This window comes from Phalacrocorax carbo, chromosome 3, assembly GCF_963921805.1.
Source record: "Phalacrocorax carbo chromosome 3, bPhaCar2.1, whole genome shotgun sequence".
In the NCBI taxonomy this organism is placed as follows: domain Eukaryota; kingdom Metazoa; phylum Chordata; class Aves; order Suliformes; family Phalacrocoracidae; genus Phalacrocorax; species Phalacrocorax carbo.
Genome location: NC_087515.1, coordinates 28,534,395 through 28,552,250, shown reverse-complemented (window position 1 = coordinate 28,552,250; position 17,856 = coordinate 28,534,395). Strand labels below are relative to the sequence as shown.

Sequence of the window (17,856 nt, the reverse complement as noted above, 5' to 3'; positions counted from 1 at the left end):
AAAGACAGCAAAATATGTTTTAAGGTCTACATGTCCAATTCACTCCTAAATCTCAAGATCAGGAAGAAGAAATAACTTAAAAAAAAAAGAAAGTAGAAATTAATATATTGAGACAGATAGAACAAAGCTTACAATTGTGTCACTTAAAATAAAAACAACCCCAAACACCCACGAGAAAGATGCCTTAAATAAAATGTAACGTTTTAACTGTACTGATAAATATTGATAAGGACTGAGACAGATCACTGAACCAAGTTAAAGACACATACGCTGAATCTGGCATGTAACAAACCGCTTGATTGGCTGGCACAGTCCAAGGTTGCGTGGTCCACACTAGCACACTAGCAGGTGATGATCCATCTACAGATATAAATTAGAAGTACTTTACTTTCTATTATAACAAGAATGAAAGCTATCCGTTTTAAAATCTATACAGAAGTCATACCTATCACAGAAGTCAGCTTAGGTGGTGATTTTAACAGAGGAAATTTCATATACACAGAACGACTGACATGCTGCTCATTGTATTCAAGCTCTGCTTCAGCCAAGGCTGTTCTGGGTAGATAGCAAACGTAAGTTAACACACTTGAACATGAAAAGCTATTGATAACCTTGCTAAAATTTTGAAGACAAAATAGTAAGTTGATTCTTACTTTGCTGAAGGAGACCAGAACACAGGTTTATAGTCCTGATAAATGAAACCCTGAAGAGGAAAGCAAAGATAAAAAGAGAGTTAGAGGAATTGAAATTCATAACAAAACAAAACACACTAACAAAAGTTCCATATACCTTATCATACATTTTGTAGAAGACTCTCAGCTGGTTCGCTTCATACTTTGGATCAAATGTACGGTAGCAGTTATCCCAATCTGCCATTACACCCCAACGAATGAAGGCGGATTTCTGTTTCTCAATTGCTCTTTCTGCAAATTCTCTGGCTGAAGGGAATAGTTCCATTAAGTAATGGTTTAGACCACAGAAATCAACATAATACCATTTAAAATATGCTATTGACTTTTTTTTTTTTAAAGTCTGGGCTAAACATATTGAAACTGTGCACTCATTGATGTGTATTAAATAGATTATTTTGGCTAAAAAACCTATGTATTTCAGAGAAGTAGTTACATAAAATGACTACAAAGAGTAAAAAGATCCAGGAGCGGCACTTTTTGACTAATATGGGGACATAACGCACAACTGTCTCTAGAATGTAAATTTTCTTTTTAGGGAAGAGGGAAAAAAGTAGGTATATTTAGTTATGAAGAAAATTTCTTAAAATGCATTCTCAAATATCATAAGCAAGAGTGAAAATGAACCACCTCTGTTGATGTTGATCCAAACTTTTCAAAGCAACATGCATCTGGAAATAAGTTAGCCCATTTCACTGCTGCGATTTCAAGCTAAACTTTAAATAGCTCATTACAAATAGTTTTGCAGCTGAATGTTGTTGTCTTTCAATACATAGGGTATTTGAAATTATTTTTTCAAAACAGTTTCCATATAATGCAGACTAACTTTCTTTGAAAGAATCACCCCTATAGTTTTGTAGTATTGTTAGAAACAGGGTCAGTAAATATATCCCTAATTATGATATTGAGCCACGGTGCCCTGATGAAGCCCAATTTTTATCACAGAATGGTTGGGGTCAGAGGGGACCTCTGGAGGTCATCTGGCCCAACCTCCTGCTCAAGCCAGGACTCCCAGTTTATCAGGAGCTTCTGTATAGCTGCTCAGCAAATTCAGTCTTCAAAACCCAAAGGTGTGCTGATCTGACAAATACCTGTTTCATGCTCCTACAGAGTTATGCAAAGCAGAAATCCAAATCCTCAGTCCTTCTGGTTTTTTAAAACCCAGGGTCGATGCTATGCATGTTCATTACAGCAACAAATTAAGCCCGAGTTCGATCACCCCCACTTCATAAGATTACATTGAAACCAATCTGCTTGGCAAATACATACAGTGATCCTAGAAAATATTACCAACAGCTAATAGAAAAGCACCCAGTAAAGTATAAAAGCTATTTATAAAGCATTTAAAATTCAAAATATGCCAAGTAGGATGTACAAACACTTAAGCCAACTTCTTCTATAAAAATATTGGAAACAGTAGTCTACCTCTCTGTCTAATTTCCATTGGTGAAAGATTTTCGGCTCCTTTGACTTCTGACAATGCCTTCAACTCAATTGGCAATCCATGACAATCCCATCCTGGCACATAATGTACTTTATAACCTCTCATCATGTAGAAACGATTAGTGATGTCTTTCAAGATCTAAAGAGACACAAGGGTCAGTTATCACTTTAGCTCCCCCGTGTGGAATAGCTACATTATTAATTAAGATCCTCCTATTAAAAAACAAAAAAGTCTGCATGATACATTTACATTTAAGACCATCCATTTATGATTTTTTTCTTGCCCATCATTTCGTATTTTGGCAGAACCTGAAAGGATCTCTGATCAAAGGAATTCACATTCAGTATAACTGAAAGATGCAGTTCATAAACTTGCAAGACTTGAAGCAAAGAAATCCTACTTGCTCTCATTTTTAAACACTGAGCTGTATCTACAGTGTTGGCCTAGTGCACATTATTGCTTTCTGACATAAGTGATCACCTAACAACACTTGTCATTTTCAGGCGTCCAAGCTTTAGCACTATTACCTTAAGAAGCTGTGGGTCACATTTTAGTCTTTCCTGCTTTGTAGCATATGTAATGCTGTGATTCTCAGGACTGAATCTAAATGTACCCATACATATTTAAGAATATTATTTTGAAGCTGAAAGTTACATTTTAAAAACCATCAACATTTAGTCACTGTGGTTCCATTGAAGATACCCAGCTAAAATAAAATACATGCAATAAAACAAACTTAGAAAATATCAAAGGAAAAAACAATGGCAAGGCACAGCTGTCATGCATTGTAGTAACATTACTACCTATACACATATAGCAATATACACTCACCCACATGCGTACGTGCGATATATTCAATACAAGTAAACTGTGCTTAGGAACAAAGGCTATGATTTCTCTAAAAAAAAAAAGTCCTCTTTTTAATGAAATGTTCAGTCAAATAAATGAGCACTCAGCACGCTGGTACCATTCATTGGCATATAGTATTTATGTCATGGTATGGTATCTATGCCACCGTGGTATCATACGGTATCTACGTAACTGTGTCATTCGCTTTTTAAAAGCCCTGCCTACCAAAATACCAAATACCAAGTGTTGTTGTATTATATTCTTTATTATCCTAGGGAGAACACAGAGCACTTCAAAATAATAGAGTACAAATGAGTAAATATTTACTTTATTTAATGCATGGCCAACATGAGGGTCTCCATTGGCATAAGGTGGTCCATCATGAAGACAAAATTCCTGCTTTGTCTTCCTTTGCCTTTGCCACGAATACAGTTCTGAAAACCCACATTTCTGAAGAGACAACAAGAAAACACCTAAATCATCATAGGCCTTTGCACTTCCAAAAAGCCTGAATGTTGGCTTTATGGTAAGACGAATCTTGAAAACAAACAAACAAACATGGAGAATTAACTTTTGTAACAGAAGATGCCAGTAGTTTAAAACTATTAAAAAGCCTGAGATGGGCGTAACACCAAGCCTAACATTATTACTCTGGCTCTGCAGTATCAGGAGGGCTGTTACCATTCCTCCAAACGCAGCCACAACAGGAGCATCCAGACTGTAAGTAAATAAACAAACAAGGATCCGGAGCTCCCCACCCTCCTCCGACAGCCGCCTTCAGGCCTGGCCTGGCCGGGCACCCGCGAGAGCCCACACCTACCAAAGTTAACCCCAGCAAAGGCCGGCCCGAACACAAACCCCCGCCCCACCGGCCCGGTCCCCGGCGCCGGCCGCCACCTGCTGCGCCTCCAGCTCGGCCTCGGGCTGCAGCCGCCCCGGGAGCTGCGCGGGGAAGCGGCTGCGCGGCAGCAGCACCGTGTCCTGGTACGGGGCGTCCCGCCGTCCCTCCGCCGCGGGCCGCTGCCCGCCGGCCTCCGAGGCGGCGGGCCGCGGCCAGCCCCAGGCGGCGCCCACCCGCGCCCCCAGCCCGACCCGCGCCCCGAGCCGGGGCAGCGGCGGCGCCCGCCAGGCCCCGAACATCCTCACGGCCTGCCCGCCCAGGAGGCGCTTCCGCCGGCGCTACGGCAAGCGGCGCGGCGGCGGCGACGGGCGGCGGGGAGGGACACGTTGAGCAGCAACGCGTTTATTCTCTCCGCCGCTTCGGCCCGGAAGGATTTGGGGCGTTTCGAGCTTGTTTTGCAAACGCGACGGCGTCCCGCGGAGGCGGTCGGGGCGGGTCCTTCCTGAGGCAGGCGGCGCAGGGGCCGCCGGGGAGCTGCCGGTGGGGCTCGGGCGGCTTCCTGGTTTGGCGAGAACACCGCCGGCACGCCACGGGTGAGCGGTGCCGGGCGAGCTCAGCCGCCGGAGGAGCGAAAGGGTCACCACCGGCGGCAAGGCTGGAGACGGTGAGTTAGCTGTGGTATCAGCCAGGAGAGCCTCTTCCGTCATCTGCGACCACCTATTTTACGTTATGCAACGCTCAGCTCTGTACGAAGAGAGCGCACTCGGTGACGCTGCCCTGGGCTGCCGGGCGGGCAGTTTACTGCCGGGAATCCTAGTTGAGAGAATCAGGAACAGGCTTTAATTTTAATTTTCCAATACAAATTTAGAAGGCTTCAAAGTGCTTTGGTGAGATGAGGTAGCGCAGCCCTCTCCCACTGGCAGACCGCAGGTGAACCACAGCGGAGGGACCCGGGCGCTCCCAGTCGTAGCCCGCTTCGGCTGCGTAAATACTGTTTCCTTACGTTACGCAGGATGAAAAGTTTACCTTTGATTAAATGTCAGCCAAAATTTGTTGTAAAGAAATAGGGAGCTCTACTCACTTGGGCTGTGAAGAGTTCAGAAGTCTTAGCTTAGCACTTGCATTTGAAGGCATGCTGTGCGTGATGTCCCTTTGCTCCTTTCATCAGGTGAAATTATAGATTTGGAAAACGATGTTTGCAGAAAAGGCACTGAGATAGCAACATCAACAAATCCTTCATACTTGATAAATTAATTTTAACCATCCTGTAATATTTAAATATTTCAAAGTTAAAATATGTAACAAGAACTGGAGAACTCATTTATTTTGGTAGGTATCAGAGCAGGCTGATTTGTTGAGCTGAGACCATTCAGCAAGTTGGTTGCTAGGCTAAGAGAAAGGATGGATGGTCTTTGGAGGACAAGGTATGTTTTGAAAATAACATGCACGTTTAAATTGAGGGATAGTTGCTGTGCAATCTTTGTAAATTGTACAGTTTTGTAAGAGTCAAACTTGTTTGTCCAAAGCAAGCAATATATTCTTCAATGTATTGTGGAACTATATGTTTGACACTGCCCTCATCAGAAGGAACATGCCATGAACTTATAAACAAACTAGGTAATTTGAGATCAAAAAGTTAGAGAGATGAGAAACTTATGGCCAACTAGCACACGCGCTTACCTAACCAAAAAGGTCCAACGCATCAGAAAATGTGCCTCACAGGAGATGCAGCCCTGTAAAAATTTAAGGCTCCTTCTGCAGTAATAACGTACCTTGGACTTCATTAGTTAGTTACTGTATATTGGGGAAGGGGGGTGTTGAACCTCCCATTTCAGTTTCTCTTAATAAATCTTGGTTTTCATAAGAATATCTTAGTTTTAAGGTTTGCTCAGAGATTGCAGGTATAGGTTTGCTAGAGGAAGGAAGTATACTTGCTTGCCTTAGGAACAGCCAAGAAAAATGTGCCCAAGAAACGCCTCAGGTCAAGCTTCAAGAATGCAAGAGAGTATTTCTGTATTGTTTTCTGAGTCTTTTGAAACTTTATGCAAACATTAAATAAATCGAGCCTTTAAAATAATTCAGGAAGTTTTATCCTTGTTTTACAAAGCAGGATCAAATGTGCAGTAGGAGGTCACATGAAGAAGCAGCTGAGCATAAAATCTTATCTTCTTCTGAGCTCAATTCTTTAACCCAAACTTCCCATCTAATATGCTTTTTTTAACTCACTCTCAGAAGTATTCATATTCCAGATATTTTCGGTATGGAATGAACTACATTCAATTTTCCTTCCTGTTAACTTGTTTCACCTGATGGTATATACTTAAAGTAGTATCTGTCTTCCCATATTTGCTGCATGACTTTCAACTGTGTTTGAGAGCTGCTTTTGCCACAGGTAGTGTTTCCAAAATTTCCTTAAACCATTGTTACCAGTCCAAGATAGCCCTCGTGCCCCCTGGGTATGGACCTTGGCTGTTTTATGGGACTCCAGAGCACTTTGCTCCTATCTGTGAGCAGTAAATATAATTAATAGCAGCAACTGTGCTTTGCGAAGGTACTTACACAATCACTCTTTTAGCTTCAGAGATCCTCTGACTTTAGATATACCTGTAAAGTGTTTCTAAAATACTGAAAAAGTTCTTAAACCAGCTAAATTTGGGGTTTTGACACCTCTAATATTACTGTTTGCCTTTGCTGTAAATAGATGTGAACTTGAGGTCACATCAATATCATCTACAGTAGCTAGTCTTATCACCTCATTATGTTATACTTTATCAAGTAGACTTATCTCTCAAGCAAGAAAGGAAAGGTGTCATATAACGACCTATTGCTACTTAAGCAATACTTGCTGCAATTGCCGCAAATACTGATTGCGGGGAAAGCCTAATATATCATCTTCTATGTGGTGATTAATGAGTTCCTCTGTATTTTCTCTAGCTCTGGGCTCAAGTGTTAACTTGGAAGTATATCATAGAATCATACATGTGAGCCCAACCCAAAAAGCATGTAATCTACACAGGCAGAAGAAACTGACGGGAAAACATATAAAAGCAATTAGCACTGCATTTTAAAGAATACAACGTCGCTATCAGTACTTTTTCCTGAGGTAGAGAAAAGCTGGGAGGAATGGATGATCGCTAGCCTTTTGCAGGAGTGGTAGTTGTTGCTCTCTTTGGGAACCGAAGGCATAGGGAATTGCACTGGTGTGCACTTGGGAGCAGATGTAGAAGACAGTACAGTAAGAAGAATGACAGGACATGCAGTGTTGGGGGGAGAAAGGAGGATGTAATAGATTTCCTTAAAGCAATCAAGAGGAGTTAAAGAAATACAGAAAGGGGGGTAAAATTTAGACGAACAGGCTTTTGCATACAAGTGCAGTGTTTGCAGTATCTGCATATCATTAGCCTATTTTGTGTCCACAACTAGACAATCCACAAAAGCCTGTTTTATATTTAAACAAATAAAAATAGTAAGAAGGGTTGTGATCCTGTCTGGTAGCCTTGTACTTGAGTCCGGGCACAAACCAACTCTGTAGGTTCTGGTCTGAAAAAATGAAGTTATGTTCAAAATGTACAAAAAAAATTAGTACTCTGTGTAAACTATACTTTTTCTTAACATTTATGATAACGATTTCTGCTGCTCCTGTTGTTGTTATTTAATGCCAGATTTTATTTTTGTGAGGAAAACTAGGTTCACTGTCAGACAGAGCACGGATATTTCAAAAATCTTGTCTAAAATAGCTTTGTATGCCTGTGTTTGTTAATTGTATTTTTAAAAAAGTCAAAGCTCACTTCATTACTAATCACTGGCAGTAACCCACTTTCCCCTTCCTACTCAGCCTAAATTGTACCTGTTTGGAATGTTATGTAAATATTTTCCTTCTTGTCTTCTCTTGAAGAGAGAAATGTACAAGTTTGCTTTTTGTTTCTTTTCAGTGTTCAGTATGGCTTCTCCAGCTCTCCTCATGCGTGTGGTTGCCTCTGCGTATTCTGTTGCGGAAAAAGCTGCAACAATTGTTAGAAATGTACTGGCTGCAGGAGATCTGGGGATAGTGGAGAAGGTATTACTACTTTTACTTTGTTTCAGTTTAATTTCTCTTATTAATGCCAAGTTAGATACAGGTCAAAGTGGTATTTTTGATGATCAGCAACTGGGGAAGGAAATAGAGTCCTCACTACTCTGATACAAGAAATATTAAAAGATTTGAGAGAGTGCTGGCGCAGTGTCTTTTGACCAGTATTTCTAAAGAATGTTCAGACACTTAAAAGAAACACACCATAATTTTGTCCTGACTCTCCTCACAAAACACAAGCTTAGGACAGCAGGTCAGAATTTATAATGATGTATGTTTCCCATTAATTTCCACACCTATGTCCTGTAGTACAGCTTAAAGTACCATGCCCTAGATGAATTTTGGATTAGGATAAATCAGTGTTTAGCTCTTAAACCAAAAAAGAACATTAGATTTTATTGTAAATCAGTTTTCAGAATAAATTCGGAGCTTCACATTTAATTCTAAATAGAAAACAGAAATGAAATTACAATCACCTGCAAGAAGTTCTTAATTTGCTGTAAATTAGTAAGCTCCGCTGATGAGCCAGGATCTTTGTTTTGACTACAGTGCTGGAATAGATGGAATTAACTTTTGGAGTTAATTCTTGCTTTACGGGTATGTCACAATATTATGGTCTGCAGTAACTATATTATTTTTGTTTTTTACATTGAAGTAATTGCTGGTATTTATATTTTTCTGATCATAAGCACTTTCAGCCAGTTGAGAAGAAAAGCCTGATCCTTTATGACTTTTATTGTCAGTTCAGACAGTAGATGCAAAAAGATTTTTTTCCCTGTTTTGTCAGTTATATTCACCACTGCAAAAACATTTGCAAGTTTTTCTTAATCCCTTCTTTTCTAAGCAGTTAAAGTCAGGTGTATGGGGGAGAGAATTTTAAAAACCCTAGAAAGTAACGATCTGTATTTTCAGAAGTACTTGGATGCGCAGCAGGATTCTCAGTATATTAAACTCTCCCACACAACCTGCTTGTAGGTTCTTGGAAAAACTAATGCTGCTTGACTACAAGAAAGCCTTAAAATACTTGCATCCAGAGGTACAAAGGAAGCACTGTCTGTACTTTGTTTGATTGAACAGTTAATTTTAAATGCATAAACAAGTTTCATTAAGTTTCTTTTTTAAGAGTCCATCAAGGTTAAGGTAATTTTAACTAAAATGATTTTAACTAAATGCTGGCTATTATCCATTTAATTCAGTTTCACTTAAAAAATGCATATGTATTAATATTATTTCTCAGTAAATCAGAAATGCATTGCTCAACCATTTTCTAATATTAAAAAAAAGCAAATGAACACATTTTAAGCTCTGTAACCAATTAAGTAACTAACTGTAAATTCAGTATAACAAAAATGATCAAAAGTAACAGGTGATATTTGTTCTAAATAAGACTGGTTATAAATATTTTTTTAAATTACTACTACAGACAAAATTAGATTGAAAACAATGACCAACAGAAGAGGTTCCTGCTGGAGGGACCAGCAATCTCAGAATTCCTGCAAGCTTCTTGTGAAAGGTGGCTGGTGAAGAAAGGAATAATGCAAGAGAGAGAACCTGTGTGCCTCTGCTATACAGTCTGGAGGGAAGAGATGCACAAGAACAGAAAAGTGCTGCTTCTCATCATTTATTCCCTTTCTGCAGTCAGCAAACATCAAGACCAATTTCACCTGGCCTTATTGAAAGTTTTAGAAAAGCTAAGAAGGCAATGTTCCATCTTTTCCCTCAACACATTGACCTCCCAACCATTTATCTAGATGAAGAAAAATAGTTCAGGGACAGTTGGATTTTTAGGTAGCTCCTCTCCTGGTGTCAAGTGTTGTCTTTCCCCCAGTCAGCTCTAAGCTCTCCATTTATATTGGCTCTCCTTGTAGGGTTTTTACCTTTTTTTTAATCCCAACTGATAGGTAGACATTTTGTCCCGCATTCTTACCTTATTGATGACTGTTCTGAAGAACTACTTTATTCTGTTTTATTAGGTTGGTGTCCTGGAACAAAAGACCTTCTCTGCAATATTTTGATCTTTCTGAGTCTACACTCAGTGCCAAAGTCAACCAAATTTATTAGGAGATGAGAGGGAAATTTTCTGAAGAAAAACACCAAGTTTCATAAAAATAGGCAATTAGATAAGGGACAGATGAGGTTTTGAGCATGCATATATTAACCCATAACATGATTCTGAATGGAATATTCCATTTCTATGGCTGATTTATGCAGCTGGATAAAACAGTTTTTAGGTTGTCACCAAAGAAGGTACAAGGAGATAAAATAACATTTTTGTTTGATTCAACTAAGATGCAAATCCTTGGACAAACTAACTTTCTTAATTTCTGTGCTAAGAGAAGTATTTCTTACTGGGATTCTGTCTCCAGACCTAAAGGGCTCCTTTATTCATGGATACATGAAGATTAAGGGGAAAAAGTATTAATAAATTACCCACTTCACTATATAGCAGGTTATTAATGTTTAAGAAGAAATCACTGTAACCCATCTGGCAACATATGTTTGGCTACACTGCATCTTTTGGGAAGGTTTTCAGTCATTGTTTCGTGTCATCTTGAGATGCCAAATCCACTGTTACCTCTCTGGTATTTCTGCTGGAAAAAACGTATGGGTGTTACTGTCCAGTTCAATTTCACTGGTTAGCTTCTGGCCCTCCTTGGCCTTTCTCTGCTAGACTAAGGAACTGTCCACTAATTGTATTATATCCGAGTTCATACTTGTATTCATTTATTCGGTACCATAGTGTAGTATTTGCACAAATACATTTTCAGCAGAATTGCACCGGTGCACGAGAAGAACACAGCATGTAAATATTGTTTAGTATTGCACCACTCTATCTTAGCTCTGGGTTGTACAGGGAAACTCTGCTTCTTTCAGTTCTTAGCCTGCCTTTCTCAAGATCACTTACTAGGTTGACAGTTTATCAAATCAGGCTTCTTTTTCACTACAAGGTAGATGTTCAGAGTGACATACGGGCCATTGTACTGTTTTTTTTTTGTTGTTTTGAAATACACAAATTCCTATCTGTCCTTTGACAGACCGGAGCCAACGACTTGCAGACCAAAGCTGACCGACTGGTACAAATGAGCATTTGTGCTTCCCTGGCACGGAAGTTTCCCAAGGTGACAATCATAGGAGAAGAAGTACGTACCTGATTTATTTCATACTAACAGTTTAACTAGCTGTAACCTGCAGTGGAATTTACTTTTGCAGGTTTTAGAAAACCATGGGATTTTTTTTTTTTTAATTATTTCCATCCCATTTCATTTTTCCATTGTATTAGCTTTGCCAAGTAACCTGCAAGCAAATCCACAATTCTAAGGAAAATCAAGGTGACTCCAACACCTTTTTCTAATAATTTTGAGAATCCTTTTGTTAGGAACTGCCCACTGATGAGGTAACTGAGGAATTAATTGAAGATGGTCACTGTGAAGAAATACTGAAGAAAACTTGTCCTGCACAGTACACAGAAATTAAAGAGGAAGAGGTAATGTGGTAATGCTATACATATGTCTTCATATTTTACACTCTATCTGCATTACTTACTGACTTTAGCTGAGAATGTATTAAGAAAAAAGGTTATTTCAATGTTGCCAGTTTTTCTTTTTGGTTTGAAAACTGAAATGTAGTCATGTGAATCACACCTCCAGAGCTGCAAATGCTGCATATCCCTGTGTAGTGGGAAATGGAAATTTCCTTCTTACAACTTGTGATTCAAATTTATTTGGAAGGAATCTACTTTGGACATAAGAAAGTAATGTCATTTCCATGTTTAGTTTAAACCTTCATGCTTCTGTTAAGATTTGCACTGAGAAGTTCTGGACAGCTTAAGCTTTTTTGTGTAAAAAACTGTTGTAGGCTTCAGTCATATCATAATGTTAAAAATTTGAATCTTTTTATTTCATTACTGCAGTAAGGAAATAAAAGCACTAAAGTATATTTTGCATGGTAATTTCCATGATTTGTGTTTATTAATTTTCCTTTTTTTTTTTTTATTTTTAAAGCTTGTAATATGGGTTGATCCCTTGGATGGAACCAAGGAGTACACTGAAGGTTGGCTTCTCTTTTAATTCTGCTGATTCAAAGAAAATTACACCAATGTAATAAATGTAAATAGTTTTATGATAGAAGTTCCATACAATATTGTTTCATAAAGCTGATGTTGTTTCTGTACTTTTTGAGTTCTATGGAATTTTTTTATCATTCCAATCAGTTCTAACCAATACTGAATACTCCTGATAGGCTACTGAGTACTCACCAGTTTTTATTGTTTCAGGGAGCAAAGGGCTGCCTTTAATTGCTGGCAGGTTGCCTTGAGTTTTTAGTCAAACTTAAAATTTTGCATATACTTCGAATTGGGGGATGAAATCTCCCATTTGCGCAGGAAAATGCTCAATTATATTTACATAGTCCTCTTCAAACAACCCAAATATCAGAGCTGTTATTTGTAGCCCTTTCAAAATAAATTAAGATCTTCCCCTAAATCATAATTCTTAAGTTATGGGCAGAAACTGTTTTCAGCAAAGCCTAATTTGTGTCCATAGAAACAGACCCTAAAATGAAGAAGGGGAGGGGGAACCTCCAAAAACAATATGCCAAAGCCTCACTTCAGCCTCCTGCTGCCTTTTTTAGTTGATTCAAGTTAAAATCTTCTAGACAGATTTTTTTCGCCTTTTCAGGGAAAGATACATTTAACTGTCAACAAATTGCTAGTTTTGAATACCATTAAAAAATTCACTCTGCAATTACAGAAGAATGTAATCATTTACTGCTATTTAGTTGTATCTTTAAACTTCTTATATTAATTATAGCATAGTTCTATTAGGAGAATTCTATCTGGGACTTTTTTTTGGCAGACTTTGAGGGTAAATGACAAAAAAAATTATATCAACCAACCTATTACACCTGCAAATCCTGATTAGTATTTGCATTTTTAAGATACCACTCTGCACATCAATTTGTGGACTTTTATTGAAGGTTTATTTTTTTATATATATACTTTTTCAAGCATAACTACATTAATATTATTTCTGTACAGGTCTCCTTGACCATGTAACAGTTCTTATTGGAATTGCTTATGGAGGCAAAGCCATAGCAGGAGTTATTAACCAGCCGTATTACAACTATGAGGTATTAAATGCGTTGATTTGTTTAAAAGCATTATGTGATTTCTTACTGTCCCTTCTAAGCCATTTCCAGTTAGCACACTTTCAACCAAAAAGCAGTGTGTAGTGGAGATAATGTTGTAATATAAGGTGGTGGTGTTTTTATTAAATATATACAATTTTGAATGATGGTTTCCAGGAACTGAATCTCTGGGGACCTACTAACAGCCATACTGAATCCTGAGGCTTGTATGATACGCTAATACAGCGTATATTACATATGTACGGTACATATTACTACAGTACCTATAAAGTACATCTTGTAAGACAAGTACAGATTGGCATTTTTTGCTAGGAATTCTTTAGTAAATCCAAGCAATAGGTGTGTTTGTGATGTGTGGTAACTGCCATAAATGTGCAGCCCTAAATAAACCAAGCGTACCTGTCACTGACAGCTGGATTAGAGTGCATCAGGCCAGGTTTCAGGTGTACGTCCAGGATGGTCAACCTACAGGCATTTACACATTTGGAGGTTATTTCAGTATTATCTGTGAGGAGGGAAGAAAAAGCTCCTGATGCATCCTGATTAATTAAACTTACTAGAATTTAAAGAAAAAGCTTTTGAGCTGATGTCATGCACATCATCAGCTGATTCTATATGTTCTATGTGACATGTATGACGAAACATTTAAAATAACAAGATATTTTCAGTTACAGATTGTGCCTGAAGTACAGGAATATAGAAATACTAATTTGTCAGTCATTGGAGGCAGGATGTAATATACCACCACAATGTCACAGATCAGAAAAGGGTAAATGATGTCATTGCCTTAGAGAGAAAGAGAGCCAGTTTCTCACTCTGGGCTCTATAGTAGTTCTTTTTAAGTGCCAGTGTTTAAATGTATAACTCAGTATTAATATTATACTTGCTGATATGCAAAGACGTCTCTAGGTACTCCTTTCAATTTGTGCTTTAAATGCTGATCACTATGATTAACCATCACCTGGACCCATGCACCTTTTTCGTAGGCAGGAGCTGATGCTGTGGTGGGCAGGACAATCTGGGGAGTCCTGGGCATTGGTGCCTTTGGATTTCAGCTCACAGAAGCACCTGCTGGGAAACACATCATCGTTACCACCCGTTCTCACAGCAGTACCCTGGTAAATGACTGCATCAGTGCCTTGAATCCAGACACTGTCATCAGAGTTGGAGGAGCAGGAAACAAGGTATGAAAACTCCAAATCTTTTGCTTTTGCTGGGAGGTGCTACCTTTGGAAAAGTATTTTTTTAAAGAAGTCATTTGCTTACTTGCATGAATGTACAGGAGACTTTCTCCTCCTTTCCCAGCACAAATTCCCTTCCTAGCATTCAGTCTGCTGTGAGGTAGAGAGAATTTGGTACAGATGTGTTTGTAACAGTGGCCGTGCTGGTCATGGCTGAGGTCTGTCTTCCCCAGTATTCTGTTCCTAGCGGAGAAAATAAAAAGTTATAAGACCAGAAGGACTAAATGTGAATTCAATTTAATCACAATTATTAGACATTTCCTCCTATTAGTGTTAGTACAGTTTTTGTTCCAACTATGTAGCAGCACATATGAAAGGATAAAAATAGAAGCACACACTGGTATTTCCTGTGCAAAACTTCTCTGCATACAGGGAATACTCATTTGCTACAGTTTTAAAGCTTAGTTTTGGCATTGCTGTCAAGACCAAACCCTCCAATCTCTTTTCTCCGACATGTGCAAGGCCCAAAATGGCACCAAGACAACATGGATAGAGTTTCCACTTTATTTTTTTAGTACTTGCACAAGATGGGAATTCTTGTTTCTGAAACTAAAAGCAGATTTTCATCCTATAGACTTGTCGTGGTTTAAGCCTGCAGGCAGCTAAACACCACAGAGCTGTTTGCTCACTCACTCCCAGTGGGATGGAGGAGAAAATCGGAAGAGTAAAGTGAGAAAACTCATGGGTTGAGATAAAGATAATTTAATAGGACAGAAAAGGAAGGGAAAATAATAATAATGATAAAAGACTGTACAGAACAAGCGATGCACAATACAATTGCTTACCACCTGCTGACTGATGCCCAGCCAGTTCCCGAGGAGCAGCTACGCCCACCCCGGCCAGCTCCTCCCAGTTTTTTGTTCAGCATGACATCATATGGTGTGGAATATCCCTTTGGTCAGTTTAGGTCAGCTGCCCCAGCTGTGTCCTCTCCCAGCTTCTTGTACACCTCCAGCCTACTAGCTGGCAGAACAGTAGGAGAAGCTGAAAAGTCCTTGACTTAGAGTAAGTACTGCTCAGCAACAACTAAAACATTAGTGTGTTATCAGCATTATTCTGATCCTAAATCCGACACATAGCACTATATCAGCTACTAGGAAGAAAACTACCTTTATCCCATCTGAAACCAGGACAAGATTGTATTTATAACAATCATAACCAGATCATTTGGAAAGGTAATACAGTATAGCTTTCTAAATCTTAATATAATTTCATGTAATATCAGAAAGGAAATGGCTAGTGTTCCTTTTCTGACTGTAAGTACATAGAATAAACTGATCTAATCCCTGTTTCCTGGTGTTATTTTTATCCATTTCTAAATGTCCAGATCCTTTGCAATAATTGCCACTCTCTATTCACAACAGATCATTCAACTTATAGAAGGGAAGGCATCTGCTTATGTATTTGCCAGTCCTGGGTGCAAGAAATGGGATACATGTGCACCTGAAGCTATTCTACATGCTGTGGGAGGTAAGTTAATAGCATTCAAAATGCCAAGATAAGTGAAACTGCAGCAATTTAAAGTTATGTACACTTTTCATAGAAAAAAAGAATTTCCAAACAGGTCTTTAGAAAGAAAAATTACAGTACGTATATATTTAAGTAGTCACAATTCAGTATGAGCTTTGAGCCCTCTGAAATCAACAGTGACTCCAAAGGCACAGCAAATTATGCTCTGGAAAGCATGATATGATCTGTTTTGCCCTGGACTAATATAGTCAATAACTGTCAAATAATTAAAAAAGTAGAATTCCAAAATTTTGGGTATATTAATTTTAGTATTTTCAAAACAAATGGCTTTTTTTCTGTTGGCTACTATTTCACAGTAAAATCACGCTGTCCTACTAGCTGAACATAGTAGTTTATTATTAGTAATGTATTATGTAATATGTTATAAATAGACATTGAATTCTTTAAAGCAACAAAAATAGGCCAAATCATGCAGTTGTTTCTTAGATGTACAAACTCCAAAACTAAGCCATCCATGTAATTCACTAAAATTAGTCATTTCCAGCCAACTTAAGCTACTTCACCTTTCTAGGGGGTAAGGGGTTAGAGAAGTTATGAAAAGTCTCCCTGACAAGGATCTGAATGGAGGTGTTGTTATTATACTGACTTTGCTGATCACGTTGATAGACCTTTTGCTATCATGTGCTAAAACTGTGGGGTTTGATCTCCTAAATTCTGTCAAGCAAGGATAACAGGCTTCATGATGTCATTATTTAACTCCCCTGCAGTCTCTAGTGTTGATAACTGGGATAGCTTTAAACAGGTTAGCTCAGGCACAAAAAAATAGCCAATCTGGGGCAGCACAGTGCTGTATTTAGCCTCCTTGTTATATAGGAATCTCGTGGTTAAATAAGCTTGCATAAAGATCTGTGTTGTTTTTGCTAAGTGATTTCTAGAAACTAATTTTAAACCAGCTGGGGTATTTCTATATTATGTTAGTGTTTGTTGTATAGACTTGCCCTGGCTTTTACTTGAACTGAGGATTTTTTTTTCCTTCTTGTCAATGGCCAATGTATAAACTACTCGGGAAGCATTTTAGTTAATTCATAAGAGAGAGATGTTGTTTTCCTTTTCCTGAAACACAAGGAATTTAAGTATTGCTGAAAGAAAAGAAAACCATTAGTTATTTGATTTCAGTCAATAAAAAGCTGTTGCACTTAAACTGGGAGCAAAGATACTTGACATCTGAAGACAGAAATGTGTACGCCAGAGACTGTCTCATTTTTTAGTTATATCCCTTGTACTAATAAAATAAATTCTCTCTCCAAATCTTGTTTGCTGGATTAACTTTTTTCTTTTTTTTTTTTTAGGTAAAATAACTGATATCCATGGAAATTCATTTCAGTATAACAAGGAAGTGAAACACATGAATTCAGCTGGGGTCCTTGCCACTTTGAGAAATTATGACTATTATGCCAGTCGTATTCCTAACACTGTTAAACAATCTCTTATGCCTTAAAGCAGTAAAGCATTTTCACCTGGCCTGGAAGGCTGAGAAAGTGACCCTGGAGAATAAGAAAGAAAGAAAGAAGAAAGAGCTTGAAATTTTGTTTTATAGAATCTGTACTGAATTCTTCCACTAAGGTGTTCAATAATTTCAAAATTCCATGCAGAATCTTTAGGTGATGATGGATCAGATTGTTTTGCTGTGTTTAGCAGACAACATCAAAAAAGTCACATTGCTTCCCTAGTAGTTTTCCATATTCTTTGGGAGTATTCATTTTTCAGATGGTGTGACTGTGCTCAAATACTGCTAATCATAACAGTACAATCCAAAAAATCATCTTAATAATCAGGGCACATAATCATGTTCAGTCATTTACCTGATCTTGCTTGATGTTTCTTGTTGTTTGTAGTCAACAATGATTTATTCTGTTAAATACAAACGGACTAAGAATTTGCCTGGATGGATTACCCCATTTATTATAAAGTTGACAGTTTTGATTCTTAGAAGTGAATCTCTTGAGTTTTTTTGGTCTGCACTGAGTGTTGGGATGGCAGAGATTGCTATTTGTGGTGGTGGGTTAGGTTGCCTGGGTTTTGCAGGAGCAAGGACACAGTCCACCTGG

The 17,856-nt window shown here is 38.5% G+C and overlaps 2 protein-coding genes across 3 annotated transcripts in view; one reads left to right on the top strand and one right to left on the bottom strand.

Moving 5' to 3' along the window:
- IARS2 (isoleucyl-tRNA synthetase 2, mitochondrial) overlaps nucleotides 1–4,269 on the bottom strand; it is a 29,622-nt gene extending 25,353 nt beyond the window's left edge. For both annotated transcript variants that reach the window (XM_064446285.1, XM_064446286.1), the window contains exons 1-7: nucleotides 3,880–4,269; nucleotides 3,310–3,432; nucleotides 2,115–2,271; nucleotides 790–938; nucleotides 654–703; nucleotides 446–555; nucleotides 270–360 (exon numbers count right to left, since the gene is read on the bottom strand). In XM_064446285.1, the coding sequence (XP_064302355.1) occupies nucleotides 270–360; nucleotides 446–555; nucleotides 654–703; nucleotides 790–938; nucleotides 2,115–2,271; nucleotides 3,310–3,432; nucleotides 3,880–4,122 (923 nt within the window). In that variant the 5' untranslated portion in view covers nucleotides 4,123–4,269. The remainder of the gene's footprint in view (nucleotides 1–269; nucleotides 361–445; nucleotides 556–653; nucleotides 704–789; nucleotides 939–2,114; nucleotides 2,272–3,309; nucleotides 3,433–3,879) is intronic.
- Nucleotides 4,270–4,331: 62 nt separating this feature from the next.
- On the top strand, nucleotides 4,332–17,740 carry BPNT1 (3'(2'), 5'-bisphosphate nucleotidase 1). Its single transcript, XM_064446287.1, has 9 exons — nucleotides 4,332–4,487; nucleotides 7,756–7,880; nucleotides 10,928–11,032; nucleotides 11,269–11,376; nucleotides 11,894–11,942; nucleotides 12,928–13,019; nucleotides 14,024–14,221; nucleotides 15,643–15,748; nucleotides 17,098–17,740. The coding sequence occupies exons 2-9, from the start codon at nucleotides 7,764–7,766 to the stop codon at nucleotides 17,244–17,246; spliced, it is 924 nt and encodes a 307-aa protein (XP_064302357.1). The 5' UTR covers nucleotides 4,332–4,487; nucleotides 7,756–7,763; the 3' UTR covers nucleotides 17,247–17,740.
- The last annotated feature ends 116 nt before the right edge of the window (nucleotides 17,741–17,856 follow it).